Here is a 14,743-nt window from a genome sequence, read left to right as displayed (position 1 = left end):
CGAGGGTCCCAGGTTTGATTCCCGGCTTGGGTCACTGTTTGTGCGGAGCCTGCACTTTCTCCCCGTGTCTGCGTGGGTTTCTTCCGGGTGCTCCGGTTTCCTCCCACAGTCCAAAGGTGTGCGGGTTAGGTGGATTGGCAATGCTAAATTGCCCTTAGTGTCCAAAAAGGTTAAGTGGGGTTACGGGGATAGGGTGGAGAGATGGGCTTGACTGGGGTGCTCTTTCCAAGGGCCGATGCAGAATCAATGGGCAGAATGGCCTCCTTCTGCACTGTAAATTCGATGATAAGCTGAGATTGATCACTTTGGTTGAACTCTTTGTAACAAAGGAGGATGAGGAAATTTGATAAAGTGGAGAAGATTATGACAGGTTTAGATAATGCAGAGAAATAAATAATTTTCCTCTTAATTGATAGAACAAAACAAGGAAGAGAAGACACAGATTTAAGGTTTTGGACAAGAGATACAATGTGATGTGAGCGAGACCTGTTTTAGGCAAAGACTGGTTCTGACCTGGAGCTCACTGCCTATGAGGATGGTGGAAGTGGAGATGATCCATGATTTCATAAGGAAATAAGTGGGCACTTGAGCAACATAAACTTGCAGACAGTAGGGATAGAGTGGAGAATATGACTGTCTGGATTTCCCTACACACAGCTGGCATGGACACACTTAGCTAAATGGCTGCCCTCTGGACCTTAATGACCAAAACACAATCTGCCCAATTGTTTTCTGGGTAAAATTGATTAGGCATTGATTTTTAGAAAATATAACCAATGGCAGGCAGCATATGCCCAAAACAGTAGCTCCCAGACTTGCTTTAGATTGGAGCTTTGGCCGCCTTTCATATAGTTAAGTCAGCCCAGAGCCTAGAGCACCACGTGAGGCAGCTAGTCCATGTCAACTGGCTGATTTTCACCCACTTTGCTCCCTGGCTGACAGCAGTCAGGTCTGTCCTGGGCAAACGGACAATTGAATTGGGGCAAAGTGGACTGAAAGCAATTGCCAGTAGCATTGTCGAGCCAGGAGGAGCTGTGTTTCTCCTCCGGCTTTTGCAAGTTAATAAAAAAGAACCTCCCCTACATTTGTAACCAGCAGAGACTCCTCAGCCTGTCTTTCTCTGGGGTGTCCAATTTAGGGGAGGCATCCAAAAGCGGGTGATGGGTCCTCCAATCTCTTCGCTGAACAGTTTATGGATGCAGCAAGATTGAAGACACACCCACCCCCCAGAACAGCATTAGTCTCATTAGGGCTTGAGGTGACAGAAGTAGTTATGAGTGTTCAGTAGTAGGGAAGCTGAGGTTGGGGGATGTGACAATACGAAGGTTGAAGCAGGCGGTCATTGCAATGGAAACAATCTGAGTTGGCTCACGGTTATGAGATATTTGCTTCAATCTGAGATAATGGCAGTGAAGGGAATTGAGTTGGTAGCAAGGCGATGGAGAACATGGCGGAAGAAGCTGACCACAACGCCTTCTCAAAATTGGATTTAAACATCTGCCGTAGATTTTTAACTTAATATCATGTGCTATCCTGTCCATAGAAGGTTGAAACAAATCCACTGACCGGCTCTCCTTTCATTCCCCTTGAACCAGGTAATCCGGGTGATCCAGGAAGACCAGTTTCTCCCTGAAAGAGAGTAAGATTCAATAGTAAACAGAAGAAATATCGCTGTATGATAGTTTAAACTGATATCAAATATAAACCATGCTAAACAGGAATTGAGATAAACTACACTATGTTAAAACAATTGAATGGTTCATTTCACAGGAATTAGTTCATCAGTTGCGTTAATATGTTTCAAAACTGGATGCCTCCGGCCACCAGGTTTTTCTGTCCCAACAGAAGGTGGCAGTGAGCTTCCCCACTGCGCTACATATGGGGTGGGATTCTCTGATCCTGAGGCTAAGTGTTGACACTGTCGTGAACGCCGTCGCGTTTTATGATGGTGTCAATAGGCCCCCAGGAGCACCTATTCTGAGCCACACAGGAGGCCAGCACGGCACTAGAGCGACCCATGCCACTCCAGCTGCCGATGCCGGCGTCAAATGGGCGCTGCGGGTTTCCGCATGCACGCTATCGGCGCCAATGCATGCATAGCAACTGGCGTGGTGGCTTCCTTGTCCGCACCGGCCCCGACGCAACACGGCGTAGGGCTACAGGGGCCACGGCAGAGCAAAAGAAGCCCCCCCAGCCCGCCGATCGGTAGACTCCGATCGCGGGCCAGGCCACAGCGGAGCCTCCCCCCCCGGGTACGGACCACCACTTTCCCTCACCCCCACCAGACCGCCCCCAGGAAGATAAAAAGATGCATGCCGAGGTCCCACCAGGTAAGACCACACGTGGACAGGGCTGGCGGGAATCGGATCGATTTTTATTTTTAAAATATTTTTGTTCTCCATTTTCACATTTTCTTCAGAATTTACACCCCACCAGCAAACAGTAAACGGTAACAAAGACAATGTAAATCCCCTTAGTAACAACAACCGTCCCATCCTCCCACCACCCCAAACAACAACCCACCTGACAATATAAGCATCAAATAAAACAAACTCTCCCAACGTGGAAAAAAAAGAAAAAGGAATCAGGAATCGCCTATGGTCATCGTTGACATATATAGTCCACCCCCCAACCCCACCCCCCTAATATTCAATGCCATCCAACCCCCGAAAGAGTACCATGAATGACACCCATGAATTGTAGACACCCCCCACCACCTCCCAGACTCAACCCCTCCACTTCCTCTTTTAAACTCCTCCCCCCAACCACGGTTCCTTTCCCCAACTTTTCACCCCGGCTAGACTCACCGAAACCTGTTCTACCAGGCTCCGATGGCCGCAGCCCCTCCCCCCACCTCACTACCGTTCACTGGCCAGCTTAAACCAGCCAGCATGGAAGCCCCCGCCCGGGTCTCCTTCCACCTTGCCCGGTCCCAGGAAAACCAAGAAATCCCCTTCAGCACACAACCCCAACATACACACCCAAGCCCCAAAGAACCATCATTGCAAATGAAAGTCCCATCTCTTCCCTTGTCCAAATATAAACAGCATTGCATCATTTAGTACATACACCAACACTCAGTGAAAGAATAAAGTAACATGAGGCTACATCGGTACACGACCATTTCTCAATTCTGCCACAGTCCTTCTGCCTTCGCAAACTCCTCCGCCGCTTCCGCCGTCCCAAAGTAAAAGTCCTTGGATTTGTAGGTCACCCGCAACTTAGCTGGATGTACTATTCCGCACTGCACCTTGCTGATGTACAGTGCCTTCTTCACCTGGCTGAATGTAGCCCGCCTCCTTGCCAGCTCCACTGTAAAGTCCTGGTATATGCCTATACCAGCTATTGCCCACTGCTTTGCCCAGCACAGGACTTTCTCCTTCATGCTATACCAACAAAACACACAGTTACTATTCTTGCCCGGCTCATGTGCCTTTGGTTTAGGCCTCCACGACCGATGAGCCTGATTCAGTTCATATGGGAGGGATTGTCCCCCTCCCTCAATAGCTTTGCTAACATCATGGCAAAATTAGAACCCACCTTTATGGAGAGGCTATCATCGTGTGGTGGGGAGGTGGGGAATAGGAAGGAGCTGGTTTGGGAAGATTTTACTCAGTTATATTCTCATTATACATTGTTTACATTTTTTAGCTAGTGAAGAGAAGAATTGCTCCCCCAGGCCACTGAGAACTAGCAGACAAGTTGCTGGCGAAGATGCGTGATTGTGACTGGACACTTGCCCACAGATAATGATCAGAGGCACCCGGTTGGTTACTGATCTTGGCTGTAACTCCCAACTTGTTGGTTAGGGAAATGTTCCTTACCATGACATGGGGACAGGAATGAAGAAACAGCCAAATATTTAAACATAGAAAAATATGAATGTATTTCCCACTTGACCTGCAGCCTTCATCCAGGATCTGAACTTTCTTTATCAGAAGTATTAGCAGCTTTTTGTGTTCTCTGTTGGTCATGTGACCCCCTGTGTTGGTCTGAGTTAGCCAACAAGATTATGGCCAGAATTCTCCGACCATTGGGAATCTCTGTTCCCATCGGCAGCACACCCCCACCCACGGGTTTCCTGGCGGCATGGGGTGGCTTCAATGGGAAATCCCATTGACAAACGGCGGGAGTAGAAAACGGTGAACGGTGCGCCGCTGAGAATCACGCGGCTGGGGGCACCAGAGAATCCCGCCAACAGTCAGTAGCAGCGAAGGTAATTTAATCCCTACTTTTTCCTACTCCTTCTCTGACTGATTCCTGCCCACAGCAATGCATCAGATTGGCTATCGATAATAATAATTGCTTATTGTCACAAGTAGGCTTCAATGCAGTTACTGTGAAAAGCCCCTAGCCGCCACATTCTGCCGCCTGTTCGGGACTTAGCTGGGAATTACCCTGGGAATTATATAATCAGGATTAATCCTGCACTGTGATTCAGTGGGAGCCACACTCTTTAAAATTTGGGAGTCAGCAATAAGGAAGAAATTACATTGTTCATCAGTTAAACTCAAGGTTTTGAGAACAGTTACTTTAGTTACCTTTTGTCCACTGGGCCCTGTGATACCTGGTAAACCGCTTTCTCCCTGTGCGACAAGGAATAGAAAGTTACACACACAAGCAATGTTCCTGCCGCAGCGCAAAGGAGCTGTTTAATACATTCAAAATAAATCCTGAGTGCACATAAATACATTTATATCTTTTCCCTTACCATGTCACCAGGTTTTCCAGGGATACCATCCAATCCGTGCTCTCCTGCTTGGCCCTGTGTTATTTAAAGGTGAGAGCAGAATGAATCTGGGATATAATCAGCTGGGATCATTGAAAATTATTGATCGTATCCACTGTATTTTAAGTAGTTATCGTTTTACTGTAATACATGGTTGATTGTCTGCACGAGTATAAAATAGTCCGGAATGGGGTGGAGAATCCTGGAATCAGGGCCAGCCCGCCACTTTTAAAGGGCTCCCAAGTTAACCTGACACGGTGATTATCCAGGCCACCATGTCAGGATCCGTGTGGATTTTGCAGCCTTGCCGCCTGTGGAATCTCCTGATCCCGCCGACAACAGAGGGTGTGAAGAATGGTAAATTGACAGTGGTGTGACTGGTGGACCCTACCACCAGCCAATGGCAGGCCATCACTGCTGAAAAAGGTGCTGCGGCAGAAGTGGAAAATCCCACCAGTGGTTTTTGTTGCAATTGCATTAAAAATTAATGACATGAAGAGGCGTGATGTTTCACAGTAGGAAAAAGGAGAGGGTAAATTCTATGCTCAGCAAGAATAAATACTGTGTAATAATTGGGAATGTCCCTCAAGGTGTGACGAAACAACAAAATCTGCATCAGCACAATCATTTGGCTGGATTGGTTTGTGAGTCAGCCAGCAGAGAAATGATGAAAGAGAACTGAATTGTATAGATTGCTCTTAGTCGTCACTTTGCACATTGTAATGGCCCTTCCTGTTTGTTCTTCTTTAATCCCTGTTCATTCCCTCACTTCCCCTCTCTTTTAATTTTGCTGTTACATTTTTCATCCATGGATGTTTAATGGACTTTAAGGCAAAGTCACCTGTAAACAGCCTGTACCTTTAATTCAAACAGAAGCACCCAGAAGGCTGATTTAAATTGGTGATTGCAGACGGGCCGGCACCAATGACAGAGATTGGCCCGCGTCAGTGATGACTCGGTTTGATTGGTTTGGTGGGTGGCCAATGAATTGGCCCAAAAGGCTGTGCTCTGCTTGGTAACTGGTGATGATTGGATCTGATCCCACTGGAAAGTTTCAGAGTTTCAATGGTTAAGTTGTTGGTTTCAGTTTGACTCCTGGCAGACCTGAGGGAGGACTGCTGTCCTTTCCATTCTCCATTTTCTCTAGAAAGGTTGTGCTTCTGAACTGGCAGGGAGCCTGGGGAATCTATGGACAGAAGAACCAATACACGCTGTGCAAGCAGGGGAGCACTGACCGACTCTCTCCAGAAAAGGCAGAGGCCTGGAAATAACCCACAAACTAAAAGCAAAGTTTGATGCGAAGCAAAGGGGCCTCTCTGAGAAAAGCTGAGAGTAATACATTCGTAAACTACAAAGAAGATCATTACAGGTTGAAAACAAGGACTTAAGGACTTTAATCAGCAAGCATGTTGTGAGCTACAGAACCCCCATTGGAAGCAAAGACTTAACTTTTGACCTTCATCCTTATTATTTTAACCCTTTTCCCACCTCTGTGTTTGTTTGTCTTGTATGTGTGGGTGGAGGATGGGACAGTTTGTGGTTGTAGGGTAGCTTGTTATTATCCAGTTGCATTTATTATATATTTTGTCAGTATTCTTGTTATAAATAAACAGGAATTGTGTTTTAGATTACAAACCTGATGACTGTAATTATCGGGCAGCTAAGGACTTTGGGTATTTTTTATAAGAATTATTGGTTAATTCACTTGTGTTGTGACTCTGGAGCAGGTGGGGCTGGAATTGACCGTGCACTTGTGAGGGTGACGCAACAACATTCACAATGCGAGACCACATAGTGCTCGTTAAGTGCATCAATCTAAATTTGCTACGTTATAATGCACGTTTAACATAGGATTTATGCTCAAAGTGATAATAGCAATAGAAGAGAAAATAAACACTTACCTCAGCTCCTGGAGGTCCAGGGAAGCCATTTTTCCCATCTATTCCAGGCGCGCCCTGAAAATATATAAGACAGGTTGAATATCTTGGGGTAATTCTTCTAAATCAGATAAGGAAACTTTGTCACATGGGGTGGAAGCTACCGCATTTAGACCCTGCTGCAATGAGGTCCACCTTAAGGGTGGTAATCAATTAGCTTGGGGATTGCCACACAATTAGCTGGCACGACAAAGCATCAGAAGCAAAAGTGATGGATGGGTATTGAAAGAGGCTCTCTTTCATAGACATGTCCCTGGAGGTGCTGTTACAGAATGGATAGCAGGAGGAGGCCCAGGAATCTCACAAACCATATTTGGCTGGAGATTGTGGAGGGTGGAGGCTGCTGGAATGTGGGTCAGTGGATGTGGATCTAGAGCAGAAAATAGTTCAGTGATCTCTTGTGCTCAGGCAGGATGAGGGTCAGATAACTCTTAGCTCGAAGCCATCACTCTCTTTCCCCCTTAGATGTCTGCAGCACAGATTTCTTCTGTGGCCCATAATGTGTGGCCACATGGAATAATATCTTCAGAGGATGCCATCTGATGACAATGGAGGATGATGGACTGGAAATCAGCAGAGTGGCAACAGTGCACACTGTTGCCAATGGAGAGATTGGGGTGGCACAGAGACCGAGTGAAAACATTACATATCACACTGTCATTTGACACTAACCTATCACTCATGGAGTACCATTGTCACCAGTTTAGTAAGTATGACGGGCTGCAACTTGCCAGGCATGGATTCCTCGATTACCAAATTTTCTACGAATCTTTAACTTTCATCTCTCATAGGGGCATTGCCAAAAGCACACCAAGAGGAGGTTGCGCAGTTCTCAGAGGAGGAGCACATTCTGAGGAAGCACTATCATATGATTCACGTGCTCCTCCAACAGCAGATAAACTTACCGCAGTGTGTCATACCTCATTGATAGAAAGCGAGGTGGCACAAGGTGACAAGCACTTTACAAGTGAGTGGGAGCAGGTGCCCCAGGGAAACTTCCAGCTCTGCTCAACTCACTGCAAATGCTGAACCTTAGGAGTCACGCATTACTTTGGGATTTGAGGAGAAGCAAAGAAACATCTTGGAGACCTGTCAGAATTTCCAGAGTCTGTACATACCCTTTCACTGAAGATGAAGGAGTCCATCTCTACCAGGCCTGCCGTAATGTCTCAGGTATTTCAGTGCATGAGGACCTCCATTACAGAGTGACCAACTTCATGAGGAATCATGACAGCAAGTGAACAAGTGGATGGAGGAACAAAACAATGGCCCTCCATATGATGGTAATCTTGGGAAGCATAGAACAGACAGTTCCCATGAAGGGTGAACATAGCATTCAAATTCAACCAAGTGCTCTCCCACACTTAGCAGGAAAATACAGGTGGGCATTGAGAGGGAAAAGGCTCATGCCATTGGAGGCTCTCCTTAAGGTACCCATCCCTCCCCCTCCCCAGGTCACAGGCTGTACCTGTAAGAGAGCCACAAATACTGCCTCCTGATCTGTGACCAAGACTGTCTGTGAACAGATGGAGGTGGGGGAGTCTTTGGCAGAGCTTTCGTGGTCTTCAAAATACCAAAGAGGTCATTTCAGTTGTCAGTACAAGGGAACAAGCTGCTGACTCAGGCGTTGCTGCAGGCACAGGGATAACACCACACAGAAGTAAGAAAAAGAGGATGCAGAAACGACCTTAGTAGCACTGAAGGAATTAATTGAGTGCATATTCCAATGGTAATGTCATGTGGAAAGCATATTTCAAATAAACATGTGTTGATTGACCCTGGCAATGTCATGGTTTTTTGTCTTTGTTCCCTTCCACATTGGCCATGGTGAAGGGAATGCTGGTCAGTGACAATAAAAAATTGAGGATGTAGTGGGTGGCTGGCTCTTTGCAGCAAGAATTCTACTTGCTTGAAGCCAAAGGGCTCCAGACTGCATGGATTCAATACATAGCACTGCATGTACTCAGTTGTAGCGTGCTTTGATAAGGATACCGTAGGCTTCACTGACATGATTGTCTATTGCAGGTGGCATCATGACCCCTCTGGATATTCGTGCTCTGCCAGCTCCCCCTCCTCTTTGTCCCCCTCTTCTGAGTGTGTCAACTATTCTCCACCATCTACTGGTGCCTACTCCACTCCTCTTTGAAGTGCGGCATTGTGCAGGATGCATCACCACCACCATTATTACACAGAAGATTCATGCTAGCCTCAATTGAATGGTGCCACCGGATTGGTCAAGGCACTAGAACTGCACTCTGAACAAGCCAATAACTTTCTCTATTGTGGACCCTGCTGTAAGAAGGCTACAATTGTATCTCTTCAGTATATCTGTGTGTGTGTGTGGGGGGGGGGGGGGGGGGGGGGGGGGGGTGTTCTGCATGCTGCCCCTCTTGGCTCCCCAGAAGGGCTTTTTAAGAAAACATTTGTTTTAATAACTTAACTCTTGTTCATTGATGGATTTTCAAAAGTGACTATTTAACGGGTATTAGGCCCCTGATTTACACATTCAAGAGGTCAAAGGCTGAGTTTCTGCATCCGAAAGCAGAGCCTAAAAAGTGGGTGCCATGAAGTTAGCAATGAGAACAATGCCTGTGCCAATTTGGTGCTAGATATTGGAGAGCTCCAGTAAAGCTCAGTGAACCATGTTATAACTTTCACCTGCCTTTACTTAAAGAAGACTTAGGATTAACATTGTTCAGTAGAATATCAGTAATGAACATTGGAATGAAATTTCTCTGTCTTCTATTTTTATGTTATTAAAACACAATGATTAACATCTTTCTTAAAATAGAAAATTAAGGAAGTTCTACAATCCAGTAAATACATTTCTTGCTAAAATGGCGCAGCAAGATTTGAAACCCCCATCCCCTCTCCACAAACATTGTCACCAAACAGCAAAATGACAGTATTCCTACCGGTTTTCCAATTGGGCCTGGTTTTCCTGGAAAGCCAATTTCACCTGGCAATCCCTAGCAAATAGAAAATATTCATTAGCAGGCAAAGAAATCAGATCATCATCAAATAAAAATGTGCTAAATTTCTGCTTTAAACCATTGATTGCATTTCTCAAAAAAGTGACCAAGATTTCCTGACATAAGGGCTGGAATTCTCCTCCTTTTGGGATTATCTATTCCTGCCGGCAGTGCACCCCGACCCATGGGTTTCAGTGAGAAATCCCATTGACAAGCAGCAGGAGTAGAGAATATTGCCACCAGCGAACGGCGTGTGCCAAGAAACACGGGGCTGGGGGTCCAGAGAATCCAGCCCCAGATTTGCCTATCAATTATTGATTGGACAACTACAAGTCAAACATATGTGAAGCTCCATTACCATTCAGAGTCTCTACACTAAGTTACTGAAAAGTCTGCACAGATACTTTTTGTTTGACCAATTTAGCACACAGGGCCATACCACACTAACCCAAGCTCATACTGTAAAAGCACCAGTTGGAAAAGCCAAGGCCAAAACACCTAGAAATATCCACAGACTTAGCAACAAAAACAGTGACATAATTGAAAATAAATATTGGAAAGATGTAAAATAGACTGCTGATTGGTTTCGCACTATAATAATAATCGCTTATTGTCACAAGTAGGCTTCAATGACGTTACTGTGAAAAGCCCCTAGTCGCCACATTCCGGCGCCTGTTTGGGGAGGCCAGTACGGGAATTGAACCCGCGCTGCTGGCATTGTTCTGCATTACAAGCCAGCTGTTTAGCCCACTGTACTAAACCAGCCACTTCCACGCTTTTAAGCCAGCACACATCTGTCCTCCGTGAATCTTGTGTTGCAACTCTTTGGAATTGTTTTTAAAAGAATAAAGGTGGGCTCTAATTTGCTGTCAAAATAATAAGGCGGATTTTTGGGCGCAATGCTCTTTATGTACAAATGACACAGCAACTTCTAGTGAGGGACAGGTGCATGGTTAAACTCAAACTTGCTGTACAAGTTGTGCTGCTTCGCCATTAACTTTGCAAAAATAGCATCTCACTGTGTGAAACATATTGAATGATATGAAGTTACTGTATTTGAGCTGCAGATAGAAAATAAAGTCACCAGAGAAACTACTCTCTTCCAGTATAAGTACCCTATTAATAGTGCAGTAACTAAATTATTGTTTTTCACCTTACCCGAAAATAACTTACAAATGTAGAGATTCATTTTTTTCAGGTTTTAATTGTTATTGGAGTTTTAACACATGTCAACTTTTTTTCCTTATTTTTCCTTTCTGTCTTAGTTTTTCTCTCTCCTAATCTAATCTGTTTTCCCCCTCACTTTATTTCTCTTCCAGCACCTTATCTGACATTGAATTCATCCATTCTAATTTACACTCCCTTCTCATTACCTGTACTGTTAATTTCACAATCTTTCAGTCTGATTTGTCAAGCAGATATTTGCAAGTACTTGTCATGTTCATTTAGGTGTCAGATGTTTGTTCCCCTTGCTGCAATATTATTAGCTCGCACTCTCAACAAACAATTTAAAAGCAAACTTTTTAAAATTCATTCATGGGATGTGGGCCTCTATAACTGGGCCAGTATTTATGCCCCACCCCAAATTAACATTGAACTGAATGGCTTGCTGGATAAATTCAGAGGTCAGTTCAGAGTCAGCCACGTTGCTGTGGGTCTGGAGTCACATGTAGGCCAGACCAGGTGAGGATGGCAAATTTAATTCCCTAAGTGACGAGCGAACCAGATGGGATTTGGTGACAATCAATAATGATCATCAATAGACTTTTAATTGGGTGGGATTATGATTATGAAGGGTCTCTGGATTGCTAGTCCAATGCCAATACCACTATGACCTCTACATGCGACTAATTTTAATGAATGGCAGGCACTTTAGAAGTGCTGTTGCCGCAAAGATATGGACCATTATCACCATTCAGCTGTCGAAAAATTGGTCCTGCTCTTCAATTTGGAAAAAAAAACAAGAAAACCTGAAATGGTCATTGAGTGTTAACATTTAGTGTCTCAACTGATAATTCATGTTCACTTATTCCAATAATATGGTAAGGTTCAGTTGGATAGAAAATATCTGCAAATTTTCTGACCTGTTCTCCAGGACGTCCAGTTGGTCCAATGAAACCAGGTTCTCCTTTCATACCCTAGAAAAGGTAACAGAGTACATGGCTGAGAATTATTCATTTTATGTTCTCCCAATACTCAGTGAGGTAATTTGCCAAGTGGTTGAGACACACACGAGGAAGGCTGTTGGTTCACTCCTGTCTTTGCAGGTAGACAATCGTATCCAGGATGGCAGAAGGAACGTCATGTTTAACCTCAGTGCCTTTATCTTGGGGAGGGGGCAATTGGCCCCCATCCAATAGTCTGAGCATGAAAGTACATCTGTGTGAATGTTATGTCAAAATGCGGTTGGGTGATGTCTTTTAAACCTTGAACATTTTCCAGATGCAGATTATAACAAGTGCAGGCTCATGAGAGCCTGACACTTGGGCCTGTGAAGCCTTAACTCTGGAGAGAGTCAATATCTTCTGCATTTGAGGTGAAAAGCATTATCAAGAGAGAGATAAAAAAATAAATGGAACTATTTATTTTGTGAGTTGAAAACCTCTCTGTGCCCATTTCTGGGCAGCGTGCACGGCGGAGGCACAAAATTGCTCCAGAATTAGACTTTCTGTATCATTAGCATCAGCTGAGTGAGCAGTCTACAGGGGCCATGCCTCCACAGGTTCATATCAGATAGCGGTGTTAAATCAAATCTCGGGGTGGGAGCCAAACAGCAATAGGGAAGAGGACAGAGCAATTGGGAAAATGGAAAGAGACATCCTGTGGAATTGAAGGAGACATCCTGCTTTAAAGTTGACAGCGAAACTCCTCACCTCTGGCCAAATAATCCCAGGTGGAGCAAGCATGGTTTCCTTTCCTCTCATCTCAAACTAAATGTTATCAGGGAATCAAAAAAACATTTAGGTCCCTGATTTACATTTAAGGGGGCCTAATACCTGTTTTAGGCAGTGATCGGGGATCCCTGAAAAATGGTACAAAATTGGGTCAGAGTAGATTTTTTTTGTGATGTAGAATATTTGTTCTCATTATACCTAGTGTGAAGAGGTTCAATTTTGGCTATGTTTCATCCACAAATACGAAAGAAAAGAGTGCTAGAAATACTCAGTGGGTCAATCTATCTGAAAATGTTAGACTCAGCTATCCTGACTTTTCACATACTGATAGCGCAGTAATGAAAATATTACTGCTACATTTTGATCAAGCTGTCAGCTCTGGGTTGTGAACCCACTCTACATTATCCAAGGACTTCAGGGCCACTATGGTGCCCTGGCTGCATTCACTTTCTCAATGTTTGATGTTCTTTCTATCTACTTACATATCATCTGGTTAAAGGGGTTGAAGTGTTCTTGAAGATATGATTTGATGAAGCCCAGGTATTTTTGTCAATCAGGGCAATGAGGTTAGGGAAAATGCTGGAAAATCTCAGCAAGTCTGGCAGCATCTGTAGGGAGAGAAAAGAGCTAACGTTTCGAGTCCGATGACTCGTTGTCAAAGCTAGCAGACAGAGAGAGTGGGAAATATTTATACTGTGGTGTAGGAATCTTTCATTCCTACTCCACAGTATAAATATTTCCCACTCTCTCTGTCTGCTAGCTTTGACAAAGAGTCATCGGATTCGAAACGTTAGCTCTTTTCTCTCCCTACAGATGCTGCCAGACTTGCTGAGATTTTCCAGCATTTTCCCCTTCGTTTCAGATTCCAGCATCTGCAGTAATTTTCTTTTATCCAGGGCAATGAGGTTGATCCCTATTGTTCAGGAATTGAATTGTGAGCATGGGATTCAAAAGTTGAATCTTCTCCTTTTAAAGGGGGTCAATGAGAAAGGATCGTGCAGAGGTATGTGATAATTTTGGGAATAGATGAGGTAAATCATCCAAGCACCATTCCAAGTTGACCAATGACTGCAGGGCAAGGGTTAAAAACAGAGGTGAGTCCATCGTTAATATCAGAAAAAATGTCTTCACACTGACAGAAAGCTGGTGACAAACGGAGACAAAAAGGTTTGGCAGCGTTCGAGAGGCAGTTATATGCTGGGATGCAGGTCACAAGTAATCACCTATGAATTGATGAGCCGAGAGGTCCAAATGGTGTCTCACATTTATACTTACATTTGTGATTTTTGACCCTGAAATTATGTTCCAAAACATTTAGCTACCTAACAGAGTCAGCTCATATTCATTCCTCTGCTCTTTTTGCAGATTGTTAAACACTTCATTTTAAGCTTGCCAGGATCACTATAAAAGTTACAGAGGAAGGACATTAGGAATGTAGGAACAGACCACCTCAGTCAGCTCCTTGAGCCTGATCCACCATTCAGTTAGATCATGGCTCATCAATAATTCTACTCTGTTTACCCACTTTAGCCCTTGTGATCTCATACCTATGAAATTAAATGAAATGAAATGTAAAACGCTTATTGTCACAAGTAGGCTTCAAATGAAGTTACTGTGAAAAGCCCCTAGTCACCACATTCTGGCACTTGTTCGGGGAGGCTGGTACGGGAATTGAACCGTGCTTCTGGCATGCCTTGAAAACATTAAATGTTTGCATTTGTGGCATCCCCACAGTATAAGCACAGGCAGATAGGAAACAGAAAGTATGATGGCTGGCAGATCCGATACAAGATTTCTCCCAGTGTTGGAGGCTCTGGTCAAACTTGCAGAGATTCTGCAGCACAGGTTTACATTACATCTCTTGACCACAAGATGGTGGTATTTCCTTTTGAAATAAAAGTGCCAGCCTGTATATTGGTAACTTTCACTTATTTCTCCAACACCCTTTATTAAATTTAAAGCTATCTCTCACAAGGTAGTTGACCACTTCAGTGTCTAGTGCAATGATACATGGGATTCGCATGGAGACACTTTACTGACAATTATTCTTTTTTTCACAGTTTGTACCAGCAGAATACCATGCTTTGTGAATGATTATTTTAAATTTATCCTCGTGGATTTTGCGAAATGAATGTTGACGCTTGGGAATGCAACACTTCCCATTTCATCCTGAAGTAACAGGATCAAGAATCCTCAGGTCAAAAAATAATC

The 14,743-nt window shown here is 44.3% G+C and overlaps 1 protein-coding gene across 1 annotated transcript in view; it reads right to left on the bottom strand.

Moving 5' to 3' along the window:
* col22a1 (collagen, type XXII, alpha 1) overlaps window positions 1-14,743 on the bottom strand; it is a 375,895-nt gene that overhangs the window by 104,872 nt on the left and 256,280 nt on the right. Inside the window, exons 22-27 of the mRNA XM_038808788.1 lie at window positions 11,723-11,776; window positions 9,582-9,635; window positions 6,631-6,684; window positions 4,712-4,765; window positions 4,542-4,586; window positions 1,567-1,629 (exon numbers count right to left, since the gene is read on the bottom strand). Of these exons, the coding sequence (XP_038664716.1) occupies window positions 1,567-1,629; window positions 4,542-4,586; window positions 4,712-4,765; window positions 6,631-6,684; window positions 9,582-9,635; window positions 11,723-11,776 (324 nt within the window). The remainder of the gene's footprint in view (window positions 1-1,566; window positions 1,630-4,541; window positions 4,587-4,711; window positions 4,766-6,630; window positions 6,685-9,581; window positions 9,636-11,722; window positions 11,777-14,743) is intronic.

The sequence above is a fragment of the Scyliorhinus canicula genome, chromosome 10 (assembly GCF_902713615.1).
Source record: "Scyliorhinus canicula chromosome 10, sScyCan1.1, whole genome shotgun sequence".
Classification (NCBI taxonomy): domain Eukaryota; kingdom Metazoa; phylum Chordata; class Chondrichthyes; order Carcharhiniformes; family Scyliorhinidae; genus Scyliorhinus; species Scyliorhinus canicula.
This window is presented reverse-complemented; position numbering and strand designations above follow the sequence as displayed.